Below are 21,670 nucleotides of genomic sequence, written 5' to 3' on the forward strand. Positions count from 1 at the left end.
TCCGGCCTCTTCCCCGCCTTTCTCTTCCCCCTTTTTTCTCTCTTTTTTTTTTCCCCCCTCTCCCTTTTTTAATTCTTTCCACTGGCCCGGTGGCACCATGACGGCGTCTCCTGACTACCTGGTGATCCTCTTCGTGACTACGGCGGGCAGCAACGGGGCAAGGCTGGGCTCGGATGAACGAGAGCTCCTCCAGCTCCTGTGGAAAGTAGTCGACCTGAGGAGTAAGGAGGTATTTTTCCCCCGAGGGGGGAGCACCCCGAACTGCTGCTTGCCTTAGCCCTTGCCGTGCGGGGTACGGGCAGGGCAGCCCCAAGTGCTCGGCTGGCTGTGAGTGCCCCAGGCTGGAGCAGGCTCTGGTGGAGGGCAGGGGCCGGTGTTGCAGGTGAGGACCTCCAGCCTGGGGAGCTGACTCGCCCCTCCTCTGCTTTCTCTGGAGCTGGGGCACCTGCACGACGTGCTGGTCCGGCCTGACCACCCGGAGCTGACGGCTGAATGCCAGGAGATCACCCAGGTGGATGTGGAGAGCCTAGCATTGGCTCCACCGCTGGAGCAGGCATTGAGACAGGTGACACCCCATAACTGGCTGCTGGGAACTGGTCTCCCCCTTGCGGGATCCTCAGTGAGATAGAGGCAATGTTATTGTGCATTTTTTTCCCCCTCCACTACGACCACTGGGGCAGTGGAGCCTGGCATGAGGGCACCACAGATGTATGGGCTGAGCAGCCTCTTTTGTGGTGGAGTTTGTGGGGATTTCTCCCTTGCCTTTTGCTTGTTCACCTTGGGAGGGACTGAACCCAAGAGAGGAAGGTTAGGGTCAGGCATACCCCTACCCTGATCTCCTGCCATGCTGGACCCTAAGCCTTAGCTGAGAATGAGCCCCAATCAGTTGCATAAAGCCAAGTTTTGATGCCCCCCAAACAGGCTGGGTGGTAGCTCCTCAGTTCTGGAAGGGAGACAGCACTGAAGCTTCTAGATAAACAGACAGGTGTGTGTGATTCTCATGGAGGGTAGGGCCTGTCTCCTTTCCAATATGCTTGAGTGCCCTATCTGAAAGGCTCTTCTGCCCTGGCACTCCCTCAGCTCTCTGCAACCACCTTTATGTCTACTTATTTGCTCTTGCAAATGCTCCTGGAAATTTTATTTTTTTTTCCTGTGATGTGGACTGTCTGTGTGACCACATCTCATTAGAAGAGGGGAAAAGGGGCATTTTCCCTGTGAATATAATTGTTGTGAAAGTTATCATGGGCTTAGCTAGTAAGAAACAAATCTACGGAGGTGAAAGACCAGGCTCATATGAAAAAAATAATTCTAGCTCCATGTACCTGCTGCTCAAGAATAACATGTTACGAGCTGATGACACTGCCTAGTGCAGCCACTCTGACTTCTTTTACATGTATGTCTTTTGTTGTTCCTGCTTTTAGTTTAATCAGTCCGTGAGCAATGAGCTGAACATTGGTGTAGGTACTTCTTTCTGTTTCTGTACTGATGGACAGTTGCACATAAGGCAGGTTCTGCACCCTGAAGCTTCCAAAAAGGTATGTAGTTACAGCTTAAGTTTAACTCTTAGTGTGCTTTATATGATTGATTGCAAAATGGATTAACTTGTCTTTAGCACAAGGGTGCTTCCACACAGCCATAGTACAAACGTTACTCCTAAGTTGATGTGCTTATCAGACTGAAGAGCTGGTCTGTGAGGAAGGTATAGGTGATGCTCTGTGCCTGTGTAGCCCTGAGATGCCTTTTTAAATTAAATCAGAAAAAATATATTCTGAAGTGTTTGATAAAGGAGCAATGCATTAACAGCTTACTTGTAGCTCCTGCAACTGTAGCTACAATGGGTTAACAAGTGGGAACTGGGAAGTGTTGCCAAATAATTAACTACCTTAATCATAAACTGTCTTTTGAAATTTTGCATTCACCTTTAGCTTCAGCAGCTTTCAGTCTTCGTGTATTCAGTTGATGCTCTGAGAGCAGTGTTCCTATTTGTAAGGACCTGAACAGTAGTTTGAGGCAGGCTATGAGTGATGACTAGTCCCATAGTCTAGAGTTTTCTATAACCTCAGAGTTGCCAAACTGCTAACAGTATTATGAGGTCCTGCCTACTTTTCATTAGCGATAGGGTTGCAGCAATATGCTAAGTCTCTAATCCTGGAATAACTGCTTCAATATTAATAACACCTCGTTTTGTGGTTTGCTATGAATGTGCGTTTCTCCAGCTGAGCTGTTCTTTTCCTCTCCTTGTAAGTGATCTTTGTGCCCGTCAATTTGCTGCTTCATCTTTGAAGGGATACTGCTGCAAGTCTGTGCTGTGACAAAACTGATACTGGATGAGTTTTAATACTCAGTGGTGCTGGAAGTATTCATGCCTTGGAAAGTTTAGAACAGAAACAACGAGCATGATTTATAGTGAAGGGACAGTCCTGTAACTTGTCTTAGTGTGTAATGTGAGAAAATGTGGAAAGAGGTTTTTAACAGACTTTCTTCTCACTTGTAATGGGTGTGTGGTTTATACAGTTAGTCCTTCCATGCAGTTAAATTACATGGATAAAAGGGACGACTGCTATTATTATTTAAGTTTGTTTGGTGCTGAGGATAGGTGTACTTTTTCTATATCATCACAGAGTCAGTGATAGGAATCAAAGCTTCATCAAAATCTTCTGTTCCTGTTAAGAATTTGAAGTCTGCTCTGTGCTGCCTGTGCATTAAATAAACCAGATGCTTATGATATCTATAATAGTTCTTTGCTGCATATCCTAATCCTGAGGTTGGGGATTGCTAAAATCCAGATAGGCAGAAATCACTAGGCTCTTGAGAATATATTTCCTTCTTTTAAGATGCCCAGTCTGAACCAATCTAGCAGCTCATGGTATTTGGAGAATGAATTGGCATCAGCCATCCCAACTTAATATCAGTGAAATACAGAACTTGATCTCTTGTCAAGGAAGAAAAATAGCCATACTAAAACTAGACCAGGAAATCTTGGCAAGCATGCCTGCATTTTCATAACTTTGTCTTTAAAGAGTATTATTTGCCTAATGCACCTGTCCATATGCTAAGATAAGCTCTAATGTTCTCAAAGTCGAACTTGTTTTAGAGCCTAAACTTCTTTCTTTGGGCTTCCTGAATGTGCTTTCATGTATCCTGTCATTCTGTTATAATGCCAAGATGCTAACTAGGCATTAAACCACAGAGCCCTTACTCTTGGTCTTGTTGCATTGCAGGCAACAAATGGCTAAGTGGAATATAAAGTATTGTGTCTGGGGTGAAGAGCTAATTGAAGGAATAGGGGTTTGTGTTAGTTTAAAAAAAACTCCAAGTCTTTTCCTTCCCACCCCTAAAAAAATTAAAAGCATGTGGTAGGTGTAGTGGTGAGGAAAAAAGGGTTCTTCTGGCTTCCAGTGGGCCACCTAACTTGCTCCTGGTTACATATGGTGCAATTAAAACAGTTACCATGTGTAGACTGACAACCTGTGCACCATATCAAATACTTACCCTCACCTGCACACAACAGTGGTTTTGTTGTTTTCTCTCCCTCTCTCTTTTTTTTTTGTCTGGGGGTACTAAATATCTGAAGTGTGACTATTCTCTGAAAACTCAGCCGTGTCTATAAACTAAAACGTTTTCTGCCAGTTTAACAAATTTTGCTTGGCTCTATAAACTGAACTGAGTGCCCTCTGCACTTAAAATTGGACTCAAGGATTGATGATAAGTGTTGCAATAGAAGGCATTTGCTGTCCTACATTTATATTGGATCTGAGGCACTAGTAATAATATCGAATGTTTCTCTGGCACTGACAAAGCACATTTCTCTTTTTAAACCATATAGAAAGGAAGCTGGTTAAGCAAAAAAGTTAATAAACATACTTATGTGGCAAAGAAGAGCTTTGTTTTTCTGTGGCAATGGCTGTGTTTCATGCTCATTGTAAGGAAATTGTGAGAATGTTTGGTATCTAAAGGTAATGTAGATTAAGCTCACCCTATCTGACAGTGGTTGCTCTGTCCTTTTACAGAATATCTTGCTGCCTGAATGCTTCTACTCCTTTTTTGACTTGCGGAAAGAGTTCAAGAAGTGTTGCCCTGGCTCACCCGACGTTAGCAAACTCAGTGTTGCGGCCATGACAGAATGTATCCTTTTAACAGTGGTGGTGCCTTCTGCTATTACGGCTTTGGCTGAGTTGTAGGACAGAGATGGGTGAGTAATGCTTGCAACACATGTTTAGGGGTGGTATAACTTTAAGTGACTTGGAGCTATACTGAGCTTTCTCACAAAGATAACATATGAGGATGCATGCTCTCATGGGGAAAATCCTGTATGTCTTGATTTCTGTACATTTTTCTTTACTACCTATATAGTTTTGTCTCTTTATGCTTCACAGTTTAGTGTAACTGGCACATGTATTCAAATTGTTGATAGGAATCCTAGTAATAAAGTTGTGAATTTGCTCATTGCATCAGTTAGATGTTTATTTTGTTTTCAGGTAAGAGTGAATGTTTGGAGACCATTTTAATTTTTAGGAAGAGAAACAGTTATTGTTGGTGAGAACTTGTAGTGAGGCTTTGATTCAGAAGTAAACTGAAGGCAGAGATGCTGTTGATGCGTGTGGTACTCAGTTTCATGGGAGTTGTACATGTTATACCTCACAAGGTGAAGCTGGGCTGGCAGTAAGATGCAGTCAGTAAACCACGTTTCCATTTCCAGTGATAGGAATGTCTAAAATTACTTCCTGAATAATTTTAAGTGGCCTGTAACCTAGTCTTGCTTTTTACTAGTCTTAACTCTGTTTGCATATCACATAAAATTTCCAGAGCTGTGTGCTTGATTTGGCTTCCCCGGCAGTCTCTCCTCTTGCTGCAGGCTCCAGCCCTCATCTCAAGTATAGTCTCAGGCATGGAGAACTTGCCTACTGACCTATTGAAACAGTGACCAAAAAGCTAGCAAGCAAGTAGGAATAAAGGAATTTGAGCTTTTTTTTGTCCATACAATAGTTGCCATTAAGAGCTTGTGTTTTTCAGAGTTAAAAGTCTGTGGCTTCCCAATTATTTTGGCCTTTCACTTCAGGACTAGCATTGTATGAGCTTTGTACATGTGTTGGGGACATAAAATGTTTACATGTTTAACCATGAGGTTGAATACTGGAGGCTGTCTGCTCTGCTTTGCTGTCTGCAAATTAAGAATGATCTTCCCAAGTGAAGGAGCAAAAATATCTTCTCCCACTAGTCTGAAGCAGAGCAGCACACGGTGTAGGAGTATGAATTTTTGTACATAAAAAGCAAAATAAATGCTTGTGTTGGCATAGTAGGAGCTGGGTGATGGAGGTTTCTTTAAGTTATGGTCAAAAACTTAATTCATTGTTTAGGGATACTTTGCCATGAGCTGGAGAAATTTTAAGACAGTGAGCTGCTTTGGCTGTTTTGGAATGATGCCTCTACTTTTTCCTTGTGTGAATGGCTAGTGTGCGTCTTGTGACTGTGGAAATAATCGTATGACTGTAGCCACCTGGAGTGTCACTGGTCAGCTAAGGAACAGTGACAGTCTGTACTCCTGCCTGCTGGGAGAGGGGAGCAGATGACCTTGTGTTACTCAACTGTCAGGAAGCCCCTAAAGAGTCAGTGCCATCTGAGGGTGGTTTTGATGTTTGCCAACAGCATTTCCTCCAAGTTCCTAGAGGCTCGGTCAGTCTATCTCATCTTGAGTGTGAATTCTGGATCTGATGTTCTTCTTAAGGTATATAAACACAAGTAACTTCATCCTAGTTTCGTATTAATCTTTTTGGCTTGTCTTGTATTCTAACTGCTGATGCTCTTATTTATAAACTTGTGGTTTTGCAACGTGGAGGAAATTCACTGTCTCTGCCCTATATTGCTTGAGAGTGGTGGGGCAGATGATGTAGAGACCAAAAAGGTAGAATCATAGAATGGCCTAGACTGGAAGGGACCTTAGAGATCATTTAATCCAACCTCCCTGTCATGGGCAGGGACGCCTCTCACAAGCTATACTGGGCCAGGTTAACTAGCATTTTATGGGAATAGAATGTTTTGGTTAAGGGTTAGGGTACTGACTAGAGATGCAGAAGATGTGCATTTACAAGCCAGTAAGAGCAGGAGTAGAATGAATTTTGGGCACATGTACATACAACTCCATTTACCTGTGTGTAAAATGATTGTGATCAGCGAAACAAAACTCTTGTGCTATGAAAGAGTTGCGGAAAAGCTGAGTATTATTGTGCAGTCACTTAAATTAGGCATTTTCCAAAAGCTTTTGTTTCTGTGGCTAACATCTGATTAATAACAAATTACAGGCAAACGGGGAATGTATTCCATTTCTTCCAACAGTCATGGGAGAGAACTTCCTCTTGCACAGTCATTCAGAATACATATTCCAAAGTATAACATGCTGGAGAGTTGGAGCTTGTGTACGTATTTCTTGCAGATGAGGCAAGCACAATCTTGAAAAAGAGCATGGAGATATTAAACAGTAAATGGCTCTGTTATTCTTCCTTTAGAATTAGGAATTACTCTTTCAGCAAACTACTTAATTATGTACAGAAATGAAACCATTCCAAATTCAAGAGTTCAGGTGAAAACTTTACATTTCTCCCCCCGCCCCTGCAAGAAATTGTAGGTTTCATGTACAGACACTGTTTTCTTGAATTCAAGGTAAGGAAATGTTTAAAATGACATGAACTTCGAGAGACTGAGGAAAAAGTAAGACTACTTGTTGTCAGAGTGCTATTGTTGACAGTCTCAAAACATTTTTTTGGTGTAGGAGGTGGCCTTCTGACAAATTTCATTTCGTCAGTATTGTGTAAGAGTAGCAACAACAGTACAATTATGAGAAATTCTAAGTAACAAAAAGAACTTGAAAGAAGTGATCATGTTCCAGCAGCAAAAAGAACTCGAGTCTGTTGAAATATTTTTATTTTTTTTTAAACATGTGTAAGTATACAAAAGGAGCAGGGTTGATCTTGCACCCTCTGTACCTCCCATACTTGCTGCACTTCTTGATTTGCAAAGCTTGCTGAGCCAGTTTTTACTGCTGTGAGTGCCTTCAGGGTGGAGTGAACAAAGCTTGCATGACTATTCATATTCAGTCTGCAGAAGACTCATCCTTTGCCTCAAGATTGGGTGTGCAGAAGCCATTAAATGGCTAATAGCTCTTGCTTCCTCCAGTGCATGGTTTGCTCTGCTCACTACTGAACAGGGTTTGTGAGGATAACTCCTTACTAGGAATATCTGTTGGATGTTGTCAGTGGAAATGCAGGTGTACTTTGGAACAGCCTCCTTAATGTGCTGGGTAGTATCAGGCTACTGTAATACTGAAACTTGGTTTTGGTGGGATTTTGTTTATCTTTTGTTTTGACCCAGATAACTGTGCTCCACATCATTGCTTTCAAGTCATAACCAACAGTATTTATCCCTGGCAATAAAAAGCCTGTTATTGGATATTACCTGAGAATCTTGCCTATTGCTATTTGTATTTCCTGTGATAATAGTACCCAGGAACTGGGTACTATCAGATTACCTTTATGCAAAGTAGTATTTAAAAAGATGTTCTCCTCTGCCTGAAGAGGCTTAACAGAGCAGAGGAAGAAGAGGATCAGTACAGAACACAACTGCAATACTAGCTAATGTCACGTCATCTTAGGGTTAAGCTAGTTGTTCAGTATTTTTTTCTGACAGGTAAGAAGAGAGTTGAGAGAGTGAGAAATGGAAGAGACGGGGAGGGAAGAAGTCTTGGAGAGCACTGGCAGTGGGTGAAACTGTGGTGATGAACCTCAGGAAATTATTTAGAAATTTCTTCCATATTACGTAGGCAACCCTATGTAGAATATGACTTCCTGTCGCCCTGCCCTCTTTACTAACTTGCTGAGTGCAGCTGTGTGGCAAGATTAGGAAGTTCCTTGTCTCCCTATCCTGCCTTGTTATTTGGCAGTTCCCTTTGTCCATTGCTTCATCTAGAATATATGTGTGTGTGCTGTTGCATATAGTAGCATTAGCCAGGTCTGTTTTCTAACTCTTCTTTAAATGTGAACTTAGATTTCTCCACTGCAAGCAACTCTTTACAGTTTCCCAGGAGAGGCAATCTTTAAATATCAGTGTACACAAACACATGTGGTCTCCTATCCTTTCACAAAATAAGGGGTGAGTTTTATAAAGACTACACTATTAGCAGCTTTTTCCTAAATATTCATAATTTCTAGTGCCTTTGTTCATTAGGAGTACACCTGTATGCAGTCAGTCTTGGTCATTAGAATTCAAGTTTTCACTTAGTTAGTGTTATTATGAACATGCTCTTTATACGTGCAGAAAACTTTCCATTTTCTTCTCCAATCTTGCTTAAAAGCCTTGCTTCTAGCTAATCAGAGGTGAAGGTGTGAGTGTGACTCCTGCTAATGTTGCTTACTTTCTTCCTTCCCTCCCACTGTGTTTACATTGAGTTCCTTGGCACAGCTGACTCCCTGTGTCTGAACACCTGGTAACAACTTCTGTTGGAACTAGGGCATTTTTAGGAACTATTATCTCCTGTTGATTAGTATTTTCAATGAGAGTGTTTTCTGAAGAAAATGAATGTGACATGGGGGAGTTATTTGGTTTCCTTGTGTGATAGCCGTGCTTCAAATTCCCAGTGCATTCACACTCCTGCATTCCCCTCTCCCGTGGCTGATTGCTTGTAGGGGTCTTTTTGGCTCTGCAAAAAGGAAATATTGAAAAGTCTCTTCAATTTTGACAGCACAGTCTAGCAGCCAAGTGCATGTGTGTGCACATGTGCAGGCATGTCCTCTGCTGTAATACCTATTTGAAACTCCTGTCTAATTTTTCTTAACTTTGACAGAGAGGAAACATAACATTTCCAAAATCTTCATAAAAGATAATTGGGCAAGACCAGGGTTCCAATACCTGCATCTTCAGCAGCTTCTGGTTCCCTGGTTGGGCAGCAGAAACTCTGCCCAAGTGCAGCCAGAAGCTGTTGGGTGCTGCAGGGGAAGGGGCGTTAGGAAAAGGAGCACTCCTCTGCTCTGATAGACAATGTGCCTAGAAACGTCTGTGTGGTGCTGATTAGGTGCCCTTTCTGCAGCAGTCTGTGGGTTATTTTTTCTTTTCAAACCCTCTTCCCCTGGGTTTGGGGGAGTAGATGTGTTTGAGCATACAGTTCTGGAGGAAATACTGCAATGAAGAATCTTCTTGTTGTCGTGAGTACTGATGATCTGTTAAGCAGTGCTTTGGGGTTGTTGCATGTGACTTGTTCAGGGTTTTTAGCCTGACATTTTGGGGGTTTTTTTAAGAAAACATCTAATATTCTCTCTACTTTACTCCAAAGAGTACCAGGAGGGAGGGTAATGGCAATGGCTAGCAAACTGTATTTAATCAAGAAGTTGGAGGGAAGGGTTCACTGGTTTAAGTTTTCTGGGTTTTAAACTATAATAGTTCCTTTAGTCTTACAAGAACATTTGAAGTTTAAGCACCATCTTCTCACCTTCCATATACGAACGCACGCTTAAAACCAGCAAAGACTCAAAATCAAATTAGCTTCAAAGTATATTGTGTTGGCACAGGAACTCTCCTTTCCTTGCTGCGGAAGAGGAGTTCATAAATTTAGCTGAAATTATTTTTCATCTCGCAATATAGCAGTTAAACTTCAAAAACAATTTAAAGAAAATATCTGTTTTGTAGGAATGACTTGCAGTCATCCCACAAATAATAGGGAAGAGTTTATTTCACAATGAAATTTGTATCATTTCATTAACGGGAGAGGCAGCACGAGAAAGCTCATGGGTAGTGTCTGTTTCTAAAGAGGCTGTTCTTCTGTTTTCTGCCCTTCGTGTAGGCATCTGCCAACTCAATGTGCTCAGCTCTAGGTGGAGAAAGCTATTTTCTTTGAGAGAAACTTTGCTATCTTGGCTTGAGAGGCAACTTTTGAGCACCAAAATGCAGACTGTTTTGAGAATCTGGGGATGTGGGCAAATAATTGGTGCATTTGACTGTTTTGAATGTCTTGCATTACTGTACTGCCGTGCCAGGTTAGGTCTCATTTAAGAAACTCTTTCACTTTTGCTCTGAAGTCTTGATGCAAAGTACTAAGAGAAGACAAAAAAGCAAATCCTATTCTCAGTTTGGTTTATATTTCAGTTATTTTGTTCTTAGATTCTGGGTTTTTTTTGGAGATGTGTTTCTTGGTGGGGCTTTTTTTGGTTAGTTGGTTGTTGGCTTGTGTTTTGTTTTGGTTTTTTTTACCTTACCCACCTTCAAGAAGATGTGAGTGAAAAAAACCTTTTCAAAAATTTGCTTTTAAAATGATGGGATAGAGTTGCAAGCAATCTTATAGTTCTCTAACCTTATGTTAGAGATGGAGGCAAATATGACGAGAAGCAGAAGTACCATAGTAAACTCTGGTTAAAGTTGTGTGGAAAAAAAAAAGGCAACCAAGTCGGACTCCTTTTATGAATGTATGTGTTGTTTTGTTTTTTACATTATCATGAATGCTTATTATCATACAGAATGCTTCCTGCTCACTAGTGGCAGGAGAGTTTAACCTTGCTGTCATCTTCCAAAATCCTTCAGATCAAAGAAAGTATGGGTTGTGGCACTCTGTTTTGTCTACTGATTATCTGTGATAGTGCACTCTCACCAGTTTCTCAATGCTTCTGCATGACAGCACTAAACTCGAGTTGTGACTTCCAATAGGCAAGATTTAGATGAGGTCTTGCTTGTGAATTTTGTCAAAATGATAAGATATTTATTTTACTTTGGTATTTACTTGGTCAGAAGGCATGTGTGTGATCCTGTTTCTGGAGCTTCTAGTTGATGGTTTGCTTCTCCTTCCCCAAATCTTCCCCTAGAGATTAAAGATAATGTTGATTAAAGAGGACAGGACTCTAGTCTCTTCTGCATGCAAAAAGCATATCTATCTGTCAAACACACATAATTCATGAGTATAATAAGACCCCATAATAAGGACATATATATTTATGTCCCCAGACAATTTCTGGAGTGACCTTCTACTCCTGCAGGTGGCATAGCAACTAACGTATCCCAGCAGGAAAAGGGATTAAGCCTTCCGCAGAGAAGCGATTTGCCATCAAGTATAGCATGAAAGCTTATTGCTCTAGCAGGAAGCCAAATACAAATCTGTTTGGTTATGACTGACTTAACTCTGGCACAAAGATTTAAATCTTGACAAGAACAGTCCAGCGTTTTCCTATGGAGCCTCTCAAGTTGAAGATATGGGGAATATTATTTTGACACTAATATCTGAACCATACAGTAAGTGATTGTGATGAATGAGTTTTCTCTGTTGTTGTTTGGTTTTCCTGCCTGTCCTGTATGCTGAGGAAAAAATGAAAAAACCTTATGCTGTATTTTGTAGATCACAGATTTTCAGATCCAGAAAGAGTGAACTACAAATTTGAAAGTGGGCCTTGGTAAGTACCTTCTCCCTCTTCTTGCTGCATACTTCCTCCTTTTTGGGTTGGATTTTTTTTTTTTTAAACATACCACTTGGATAAGCTGTACTTTGCTGTATTCCTAATTTTTAAATAGCTGTTACCATTCTTTTTATTTATCTTGATGCTTTAATGGGAATCAATTAGATGCTTTACATGGGAAAGGGAATATATTCTATGATCAGATGCAAGCCAGATTTCTTGCTAGGCTTCAGTGTTTCCTGTTGGCTGCTCGTACTTCTAGATTCTGCTAATAAATGCTTTATAATGAGAGTTAAGTGTGCTGTGCTATTAGCAAAGAATGTAAGCATTTTTTCAGAGGTAACCCTATTGGTACTAACTCTTACAGTCTTCCTGCAGTTTGCTTCACAGTTACTAAATACACATCAATTTATTTTTATTTTTTTTTATAGCAAAGAAACATTTCTATAAAGATGCTTTGCCAAAGATACTGTGCTAGCAGTAAATTGCCTAAGCTATGACGATTGTCTTCTTCCTAAATAAGTTTTAAACATAAAGCTTTATCTTCTTTTGATGACTGTTTTGTTGTTTGATTTTGGTTTTTTTGTTAATGTAATTGTGTTTTTCTATGTACAAATACACATTTTTCTCAGTGATTTGATGAATATTCCCTCTGCAAGAGGGAACCATAAGAGACTGGTGTTAAACTGACCTTATTTATATTTGCCTCTTGCATAAAGACTTACTTCCCTTTTCCAAACTAAGGAACTGTCATAATGGTAGATGATGCTGGCGTTTCTGACCCAAAAGAAGAATGCAATAGTATTGACAGAAAGTATCTGGCAAGATTAGATTAGGAGTTCTGTTTTAGCATTGTTCTAGGCTTTTTCCCTCTCACTAACAAAATCCTGGGATGAGGTGAAATATTCCCATTTTATTTGTGGTAATGAGAAGGACAGAATTAGGAGGCAAGGGGGAACAGTTTGACAGACACCTACAAAAAGGCCATGTGAGAAATTAAAATATGAGCAAGAAACATGACCCTCCTATAACAAGGCATACCACTGCCCTTTTGTATGAGGGAGTCCTCTGCTGCTTAACAACACTTTGTCTGATTAATCAATCATGTAGTGTCTTCTGTGTAAAAAAACTGTCCTTGCAGTAGCCAGAAAGGCAGCCTTGGGTAGCTGTGAGCGTTTTTGTTGTACTTGGCACTTTTTAACAAGTAAGAGAACAAAAGAGGCTGTGGTAATGACCAATTAAACCTGGCTTTCTGTGGCAGAGCTATTCCTATGCTAAGCAGCCAATGTAGCCTGTAGCTATATTAGTTTCTAGTAGCACAGTGATGGCCTGAACTTAGGGCTAAACTCTGGGCATGAGTCCTCTGTGTGCTGAGTATAACCCTGAACAGATTTTGTTCTGGCTTGTGACTAACTGTCACCATACAAATTATATAAACACTAATCTCAGTTACGTTTAACTACTCTGCTTCAATTTCCACCTAGCTAGAATTAGGATGGCAAGGGTTTAATTTTATACCAGTATCCCTGTTCAGCCAATGGAGAAGTGCAAGCTATTGCTTTGTCAGGAGATGGGAGTAAACTGGGGACGTAATCAAAGAGATGAGAGCTCAAGAAGCAAACACGGGGAAGCAGGAAAGGGTAGCTGGGAAAGGGGCAGCTTAACAGAGCAGATGTTCCCTGAGGAGAGACATGTGCAGCAGCTTTCGATGGTGGTGACACTTAGCCCTCACTGCCCTGGCAGTGCCATCAGCAGAGAGCAGGGACAGAAAAACCTGTCCCTGGAGCACGGGTGACAAGCAGGGAGGGTGGTGTGTGACGGATACTACAGGCAGATGTATCTACATTGCTCCCTCTTTCTGTGCCTGCAGCAGCAAGATGGAACTTGTAGATGACAACGCTGTTATCCGAGCAAGAGGATTGCCATGGCAGTCGTCTGACCAGGACATAGCAAGATTCTTCAAAGGATTAAATATTGCCAAGTTGGTAGCTAAGAATTTAGCTCTGTCTTTGTAGTGCTTCATCTGTGTCAGTCATGGAGTTTTATGTCATCTTTTGCTTTAAATCTTGCAGGGGAGGTGCTGCGCTCTGTCTCAATGCTCAAGGTAGGAGGAATGGGGAGGCTCTTGTGAGGTTCGTCAGCGAAGAGCATAGAGATCTAGCTCTACAAAGGCACAAACATCACATGGGAAATCGATATATTGAGGTGCGTGACACTGTCTTTGAAAACCTCTTCTCAACAGGAGTGCAAACAGCTTGTCAGTCATATGTTCTCCTTTCTTTCCTTAGGTATACAAGGCAACAGGTGAAGACTTCCTTAAAATTGCAGGAGGTAATTTTTAGTGGATAAGAAGGAAGGGTTTGTTCCATCAGCATCTGTAACTTCTGGCTGTAAACTGCTCCTGTTGAAAGTGGCCTTTCACTTTCTTCCTTTGAACAAGTAGTTGGCTGGTGTGTTGATTACTATGTACTCTGCTAGCAGCTGTCCAAGATGTTCCATAGTTTATCTGTCCATCTTTCTCTCCCACTTTCTTGCAATTTTCAAGCAGCCTGTCAAATAAGGATTTGATTAGGCAAGGTGATCTTGCATGGGAACTTAGTTACTAGATTATCTTCTTAACTGAAGGGACCTAAATGTTATTGATTGCTAAAAACCAAAATCAAAGTAGTTTTTCCAAATAATATAACTGCTGTTGCTGTGGAGATTGCACGTAAAAGCAAATGGATATATCACAGTGTAAATAACAAGGGATTTATGAAACTGATTTTCTCAAATCAACTCCGTCTCAAACTAAAGGGGGAAATCTGGAGGGAATGCTTATTTAAGGGGACTATTGAAATATTTGCAGCTTTAAATTGAAAGGCCACAAAACTTTCTCTAGAAAGTCTCCTGTGGTCTCTTTTCCTCCCCTTTATGACTGCAAGCATACAAGATTTAAGATCCAATAAGCTGTTAGGTTTCTACAATTCTACCTTACAGTCCTTGTTCATTCCTGACAGAGATTTGTTTTGGGGATTGTGGTGACTAACTGGATGTCTGAGGTTTTAAAGTGGGAGAGGCTATTAAGCTGTCAAATAAATAGCTAATTGTTAGGCTTGGTAATAGCTTTACCACTCAACCTAAAGACATTGCACACTGACATTGAGGAGAAAAACGGTTTATGTCTAGCACAACTAAACTTCTTTGCAGAATAAGCTAGCTGTAATTGAAAGGACTATGGTTAGCAGCCAGCTTTGGTTAGGGTAGTGTTATGAGTGTTAGTGGTCTTCTAGAGATACTGAAAGTTGGATTTGGTAGACTTTGACATTTTTACCAGGATAGGATGAAATTCCTGAGTTGCTTTCAGCATGCCTTTCCAACTTTCTTTCCCAGCACAATGGTCTAGGTACTTGGTTACCATATATTATGACTTCAGAGCATGCTGAAGGTATTCGTAAGTTGGTCATTCGTAAGTAGCACAGGCACTGCTCACACAAGAGATCTCTTCTAAATGATGGAGCAACATTTTCAAGCTTCAGTGGGAAGTGTCCTATAGAGTATTTCAAGTTTATCAAAGAGGGGCTTTTTTCCTGACTTTCAAAGCAAATATTGTTCTTGCTGCTCAAAAGCTGTCTGTGAGGAGCAGGTGACTATGCCAGACTTGCTCATAATTTTATGTGGCTGCCTAGACTTAAGTGCTTCTGTACTTCTTTTTGTTAAAGGCACTTCCAATGAGGTTGCACAGTTCTTGTCAAAAGAAAACCAAGTGATTGTCAGGATGCGAGGTCTTCCATTCAATGTAACAACAGAAGAAGTGCTGACATTCTTCGGCCAGCACTGCCCTGTAACAGGAGGAAAGGAGGGAGTCTTGTTTGTCACGTACCCTGACAGCAGGCCAACAGGGGATGCCTTTGTGTTGTTTGCTTGTGAGGAATATGCACAAAATGCTCTGAAAAAGCATAAGGACTTGCTGGGGAAAAGGTACATTGAGCTCTTCAGGAGTACCGCAGCAGAAGTAAAAAGGGTGAAAGCTTACAAACGTTGTCTTCTTGCAATCCTAACTCTTGCATTAGCATACAGCAGTGGAAGCAAATACTGCTTAGCCATGACTTGAAAGCTTCTTTTCTATCACTCTTGACTCTTGCTGGAAAGAGTAGTTGTGTCTGAATTTCCATGATGCTTTTTTCCCCTCTAAATGCAAGATCTTGCTCACCTTTGGGGTTTTAGCTTCCAATAGCTTTGCAAACAGAAGCTACAGCAGAAAGTTTGTGTGGGTCTAGCTCTATGCTACAGATACTGAATTCAAGTCCAGTGATGGTCTATTTAGGAGGAACATTAGTTACAGGTCTTGATTTAAAAGACTTCTCTTTAATCACTGGCACAGGAAAACAGAGCCTTTTAATGTCTTCAGAGCAATGATTCTGGGGAGTCTTACAAATTGCCTCTAAGGGCAGATCTTGGCCATCTTCTGCCAGCACTGGCTACCTAGCAGAGGGTGCCAGGACTTTGGAAGTGGGCCTGAAGAGTGTCCCCTGTTGCATTAACGTGGCTTGATGGACTGTTAATTGCAGTTATGCTGTCAGGGAAAGGGAGTAGGCCTGAGGGGATTGTTTATGTATGTCTCCAAAGACTTGTAGAGCTTCAGTTGAGGACTTGAACTTCTAAACACGATTCTTAAAAGATCTCATCCATTATATGGCTAACCAATAGCCATGTCCCTGTAACCAGGCCCTGGCGCAGCTTTTCCCCCCAGATATGGAGAGATTTCAGTGCCTTGTTTGAAGGGTGACACTAATGAGAAAGCATAGCTGCAGCACTCTCTTGTCACTGTATTTTTCTCAAGTGCTCTCATGTTTTTGTTAAGCAGAATTTTTGTTCTGTTAAATAAAAACATGGTAACTGTATAAGTGTAAATAAATCCTAATCTTGCTCAGAAAAAAATTAAAGGGTGACAATTTGAATATTCGGTGAAATTTTGTCCAAGAGCAGTTTTTACTGTTAAAGTTAATAACAAGAAGTCTCAGAGTGCAACTCTTGCGCATCCTGCGACTCAGTAACACCACCTGTGTAACTTGATGGACTACTGCATCTCAAGTCAGGGCTGTTTGGTAGTGAAATATGCTTCTACTTTCCTGAGTCTCCTAATGTTTTGCAGAGTAGATATTTTTAGGTAGAAATGTCACCATGACTCTGTAGGTGGTAGAATGCTTTGGGATATTTTCCAGTAAAAATACTGTAGAAATACAGGCTTCATATTTCAAGATGTCTTCTGAGTTGCGTAACAGGTCAGGTAAATTATCCACAGCAAAATGATGTTTTTCAAGTAAAAATGATCTGAAGATTTACTTTAAAACACCTGTTTAAGCCCATAATCTAACTCACTAGTTTCTTAAAATACTGCCCAGAGTGAAAACAGATGGCACTGGTATTGCATTCAGAATGAGTGAGGAGGCTTTCTGTAACTTCTGTTTTTCTGCTTTGCACAGGTGCTGAACAGGTACTCTTCCACGCCTCTTATTCCTCTCCCAACACCTCCTATTCTTCCAGTATTACCTCAACAATTTGTGCCTCCCACTAACGTCAGAGACTGCATACGTCTGCGTGGTCTTCCCTATGCTGCTACTATAGAGGACATCCTGGAGTTCTTGGGGGAGTTTTCTACAGATATTCGGACCCATGGAGTTCACATGGTACTAAATCACCAGGTTGGTAGGCGCTGGTTTCTATCTGCTGTGCCAGCTGCCTGTACGTGCAAGCACAACCCTAATGTTGAAATCAATAGGGAAGCACCCTTGAGATTGACACTAATGGCATTTATTGGCCTCCAACTCTCCTTTAAAAGTGTATTGGCAGTAGATGGCCAATAAATGCCATTAGTGTCAAACTCTCCTTTAAAAGTGTATTGGCAGTAGATGTGTTGGCTCATTTGAACCCTGCTATGCCAGCTGCTGCATTTGCTGTAGGTGTTTTCTGTTACTGAGACCTGCGTGTCTGAAGTGAAGCTACAGTCTTAGAGGGGTTGGTGCTCCCAGAGCAGCAGCTGTGATCCTGCACTGTAGGAGGCTTGAACTGAAGAGTCCTCTCAGCAGCATGCATAATTCCTCTTGTACTAGGCTGGAATATCTTCAAAACAAAAGTGTGGGCAATGTCAGCTCTCAGAGGAGTGGTTTGCCTCTGCCTTTCTGAACAATGTGCCTCAGGTATATTCGAGGACAAAGTGACAGGATTTCCGATGGCATAAATCAGCAACTGAAACTTTGGTTTTCCTGAACTGTGTAGTTCCTTTCTTTAAACAGTCACAGCTAAGCACCAAGATTAACAGCTCTTTGACATGTATAAATAGTCACGTCTTTGCCATTGTTTTCTGGAAGCAGTTTCTATCAAAACTGCTTAGACAAAGGATTGTGCAGTGTTGTGTTCTCCTTTATCTGCATAGTCTTGTGACTCAGGGGAAGGAGAAGGCAGCTCCTCTAAATCTACAGAGATGCCATGAGTGATTGCATTGATTACACTGATTATTGTGGTATAAAAGTGGTTCTTTGATCAAATCTAAGCTAGAACTATAAAATACTTCCTTGTCTTGGAGTAGAGTTTCTGTATTTTGGGGGGGTGAGGTGGGAGAAGGGACTATAGTTATTCTAGTACCTCTTTATCTGATGAGATTCCTGTGTCTATGAGAAGTTGACCTAGCCAAGGCCAAAAAGCTATGAGAAATGTGCAGGGAGAGGCTAAGAAAAGATGCAGATGTTAAAGCACAAGTAATGTGCTTTACAGTAGTATCAACTCTTGCCAGGAGTAACACAAGAACCTTGAGGAAGAAATTGGGGTGGGGGTGGGAGTGGGGGTGTGTGTGTATATAGTCCTGAGGCTGTCTATTACCCCTGCCCAAAGCTGCTTTTGCCTGACTACTAGATTTTTATCTTTCTGTGTGCTCCCACCATTCCTAGTTTCAACCCTCTAATTGCAAATAACTGTGTAAAGGATAATGATAAAGTTGTTCTCTCCAAAACCAGAAGTGGCCCAGAACTTAAGTTAGAGATGGCCTCGGATATCTACCTCTAGTTTTGGCTACTTCAAGTTAGCAGCTGCATGTGCCTAAAATGTCTCCTCTCAAGTGTGTGTCCCACTCATCTGCAGCTGTTACGTAAGGAAGGGGTTGACTGGTTGTGGTTTTCTTGTTTGTTTTGGGTTGTTTTTTTTTTCCCTCTCTCTCTCCACAAGTCCATACCAAGCCTTAGGCTAGTACCCTTCTAAAACAGCCCAGCCCATATTGGCTTTAAAGTTGGGTTTTTTTTAAAAAAAATAATAATAATTTGGCACTTGATTTACCCTTGAATATTAAAAATCACAGATAATAAATGTGGATTAGATCTTTCAGTTCTACCTTGTTACCAAATCGGTAAGAGCAGGTCTCAAAGCCCTTAAGTATTCCTGAATTGTAGTCTCTCCCATAAGTGTCCTTTTAAACATAGAAATAAAGTGGCAGAAGTTACAACCTGGCTTAATTGAAACAGGTAAATAGATACAATCAAGTTAGCACAGCTGGAATGAACTTTGGAGAGGAGAACTTAAACATACTGTTGGGTGCTCTGGTCAACTGACTGTACTTGACTTTGGAGATTAATGTATTTATGGTGACGAAACTGCTTTTAACAGTACAACTTATTGCTATGCTGCTACTTCACAGGAGTTCCAGAAACATTCCTTTTGTTCTGCCTTGTTTGCAGGGGCGTCCATCCGGAGATGCTTTTATTCAGATGAAATCTGCAGACCGAGCTTACCTGGCAGCACAGAAATGTCACAAGAAGACTATGAAGGACAGATATGTTGAAGTCTTTCAATGTTCTGCTGAGGAGATGAACTTTGTATTAATGGGGGGCACTTTAAATCGAAATGGCTTGTCCCCGCCACCATGTAAGTTACCATGTAAGTTTTGCATGAGTCTTGCCAGTACTCTGCGCTGCGTGTGGGTAGGTGTTGGAGCTGCTTCATTGACTCTCATTCTGGTTCTTTGAAAGGAGTTTCAGATGGGGGTATTAAAATAAGGTCTCTTTCATCTTAATTCATCAGCAGCTTGCAATCATTATTTTTCCCTTTGGTTGTGAATTACTATGAAGAACTAGTTTACAATTGCTCTTGCTTTTCCAGGGGCAGAATTCCCTTCCCCGAAAAACTTGGCTTGGTCAGGATGAGCCATGACTCTGAAGTAATTTGTAAGCCCTGCCCAGACCTTAAAGAACTATTTCCAACTTAAACTGATTTGTGCTTCCACTTTTTAACTTTTCATCATGCTGAACATAATAAGTAGAAGTCCTTCCCCTTTCACTTCCAAAATTTAGTTTATGAAACTATTGGTAATGCTCTCCTTTGAGACTTAACCACAAGTGTTCTGCCTATTGAACCCACACTTACTGAGCTCATTCTCTGCTTTTTGTTGTTTGTCCAAAATTGAATTTGCCTTTGTGGGAGTAAAATACACGTAGCTTTGCCCTCAGAATTGCCAAAACTGCGTTTCATGCAAAATTATGGTTCTCAGAGCTGCTAGAATGAATGTGAACTTCTAGGCAAAAGTTTTGGGGAAATGCTTTAAGAGCCTAAAGGCTACCTTACTAAGCATATGTGCCATATAAATCTAAGCCTATGGGAAAAATAATACTTTGCTTCCAAAATCATAAATGGCAAGGTTGACAAGTCAGAGCTTTCTCTCTGTCTATGCAAATGTATTATTGTCGGTGGCTTTAAGAAGTGTCCTCTAAATTCTAGAATTCTAGTCAAAGCTGCCAACATAGCACCAAACTTCTTGGGTGTGGTTCCTTCTGAGTGTGAGTAGGCCTTCAGCTAACCCTTAGGAGAAGTTTTCCAGGTGGCTAGTGCTTTTTTGTGCCTTTTTAACTTCCCTGCCTCAGAAGGATACTTGCTTTGAAGAGGGATCTGCTGTACATAATGCTGTGTGTGACAGCTCTTCCAGAAAGGGGCTGCAAGCTTCTCCTGAGACCTTCCCAGAGTTTGTGAGCTCTTAGGTACTTGTGTTATTTCCAACTACAAGTGCCAGGAATGTATTCCTCAGATAAGCCCTTTCAGCTCTGTTGCTGGCCCAGCCCACAAAGCAGTGAGAGGCTGATTCTCACATTAAAGTAACACTCTATTTTTGCTATTTAGAGTTGTCTAAAGCTTTTATATATTCATTTTTATGGCACTAGGGAGGGAAAAAAAAAGCATGGCAAAGGGGGGAGAGTGGACTCTCATTGGTGAGAATTCATTTAGGGCCTCAAATCTTGTTGAAACACCACAAAATGCACTTTTTTTTAAACAAAAGAAAAAACCCCAAAACTCAGTGTTAACACTTGAAGCTGCAAAGCAGTGACTTTTCTCGTGCTGCTCGTTAGTTAGTTGAAGGCAGCGCTGTTTCAGGAATAGGGAGTGTCGGGATGAAAAAGTGTCCTCTGCTCTGGGGAATGTTAGGCAGATCTTTAGGACGGGAGTTTCCTTCTTAGAGAGAAGCCTCACACTTCTTGATTGAAGACTCAAAAACTGAGCCTAGACAAGAAAAACTGTTCTCTTTAAAAAGAGATCCTGTTCCCAGAGTGGTGGTTTTTGTGTATGACTGACTTTGCTTTTGACTTGGAGGGTGGGCACAACACTTGTAGTCAAGCCTGTGTTGGTGTCTCAGGTTTATTTTCTCTGATGAGCAAGAGAAAAGCTCGTGGAGGCTCTTTACTTCAGTGTTGTTTGATTAATGAAGACCATATATATGCTGGAATTCAAAAGGTCCTAATCTATTTTTCCATATGTTCCCTTTAGGCCTTTCACCCCCTTCTTACTCCTTTCCGGCTCCTGCTGCAGTTGTGCCAACAGAAGCTGCTCTGTATCAGCCATCCATGCTCCTGAACCCACGCACACTCCAGCCCTCCACGGCGTACTACCCTGCTGGGGCTCAGCTCTTCATGAACTACACGGCGTACTACCCCAGGTAAAGCAGAGGAGAAACCACGCGGGAGCAAAGAAGTCTTTTTTTTGCAGCAAATGCACAAAGCTCACAAAAGAACATTGTCTGCTGTGCTCAAGGCTTGTGCTACCAAGAACAGCTTGTTCGGTATCTTGTTCAGGGAAACAATTTCAGGATATCTAGGGATTTCTCAAGTTTTAGAGTATTTCAGATAGTGATTTTTTTTTTTTTTTAAACCAAACCCCAGAGTCACACAGTTACAGTGGGATTTTTTTTGGGTGTTTATATTTTGGTTTGGTTTGTGGATTTTTTTTTTCCCCCA

General features: G+C 41.3%; 1 protein-coding gene across 1 annotated transcript; it reads left to right on the forward strand.

Moving 5' to 3' along the window:
- The first annotated feature begins 97 nt into the window (after nucleotides 1-97).
- On the forward strand, nucleotides 98-21,376 carry ESRP1 (epithelial splicing regulatory protein 1). The gene is made up of 13 exons (XM_009877238.1): nucleotides 98-229; nucleotides 437-565; nucleotides 1,422-1,535; nucleotides 4,011-4,125; nucleotides 11,164-11,262; nucleotides 11,366-11,420; nucleotides 13,294-13,404; nucleotides 13,496-13,628; nucleotides 13,712-13,754; nucleotides 15,125-15,426; nucleotides 16,889-17,107; nucleotides 19,130-19,328; nucleotides 21,204-21,376. The coding sequence occupies exons 1-13, from the start codon at nucleotides 98-100 to the stop codon at nucleotides 21,374-21,376; spliced, it is 1,824 nt and encodes a 607-aa protein (XP_009875540.1).
- The last annotated feature ends 294 nt before the right edge of the window (nucleotides 21,377-21,670 follow it).

This window comes from Apaloderma vittatum, unplaced genomic scaffold (assembly GCF_000703405.1).
Source record: "Apaloderma vittatum isolate BGI_N311 unplaced genomic scaffold, ASM70340v1 scaffold611, whole genome shotgun sequence".
Classification (NCBI taxonomy): Eukaryota; Metazoa; Chordata; class Aves; order Trogoniformes; family Trogonidae; genus Apaloderma; species Apaloderma vittatum.

What these genes read in the sequence shown, in the direction of transcription:
- ESRP1 (XM_009877238.1), top strand. Translation starts at nt 98, where the DNA reads ATGACGGCGTCTCCTGACTACCTGGTGATCCTCTTCGTGACTACGGCG. An exon ending in TGGGAAATCGATATATTGAG is followed by an intron (nt 13,629 to 13,711) that starts GTGCGTGACACT and finishes TTCTTTCCTTAG; the next exon opens with GTATACAAGGCAACAGGTGA. An exon ending in ACATGGTACTAAATCACCAG is followed by an intron (nt 17,108 to 19,129) that starts GTTGGTAGGCGC and finishes CCTTGTTTGCAG; the next exon opens with GGGCGTCCATCCGGAGATGC.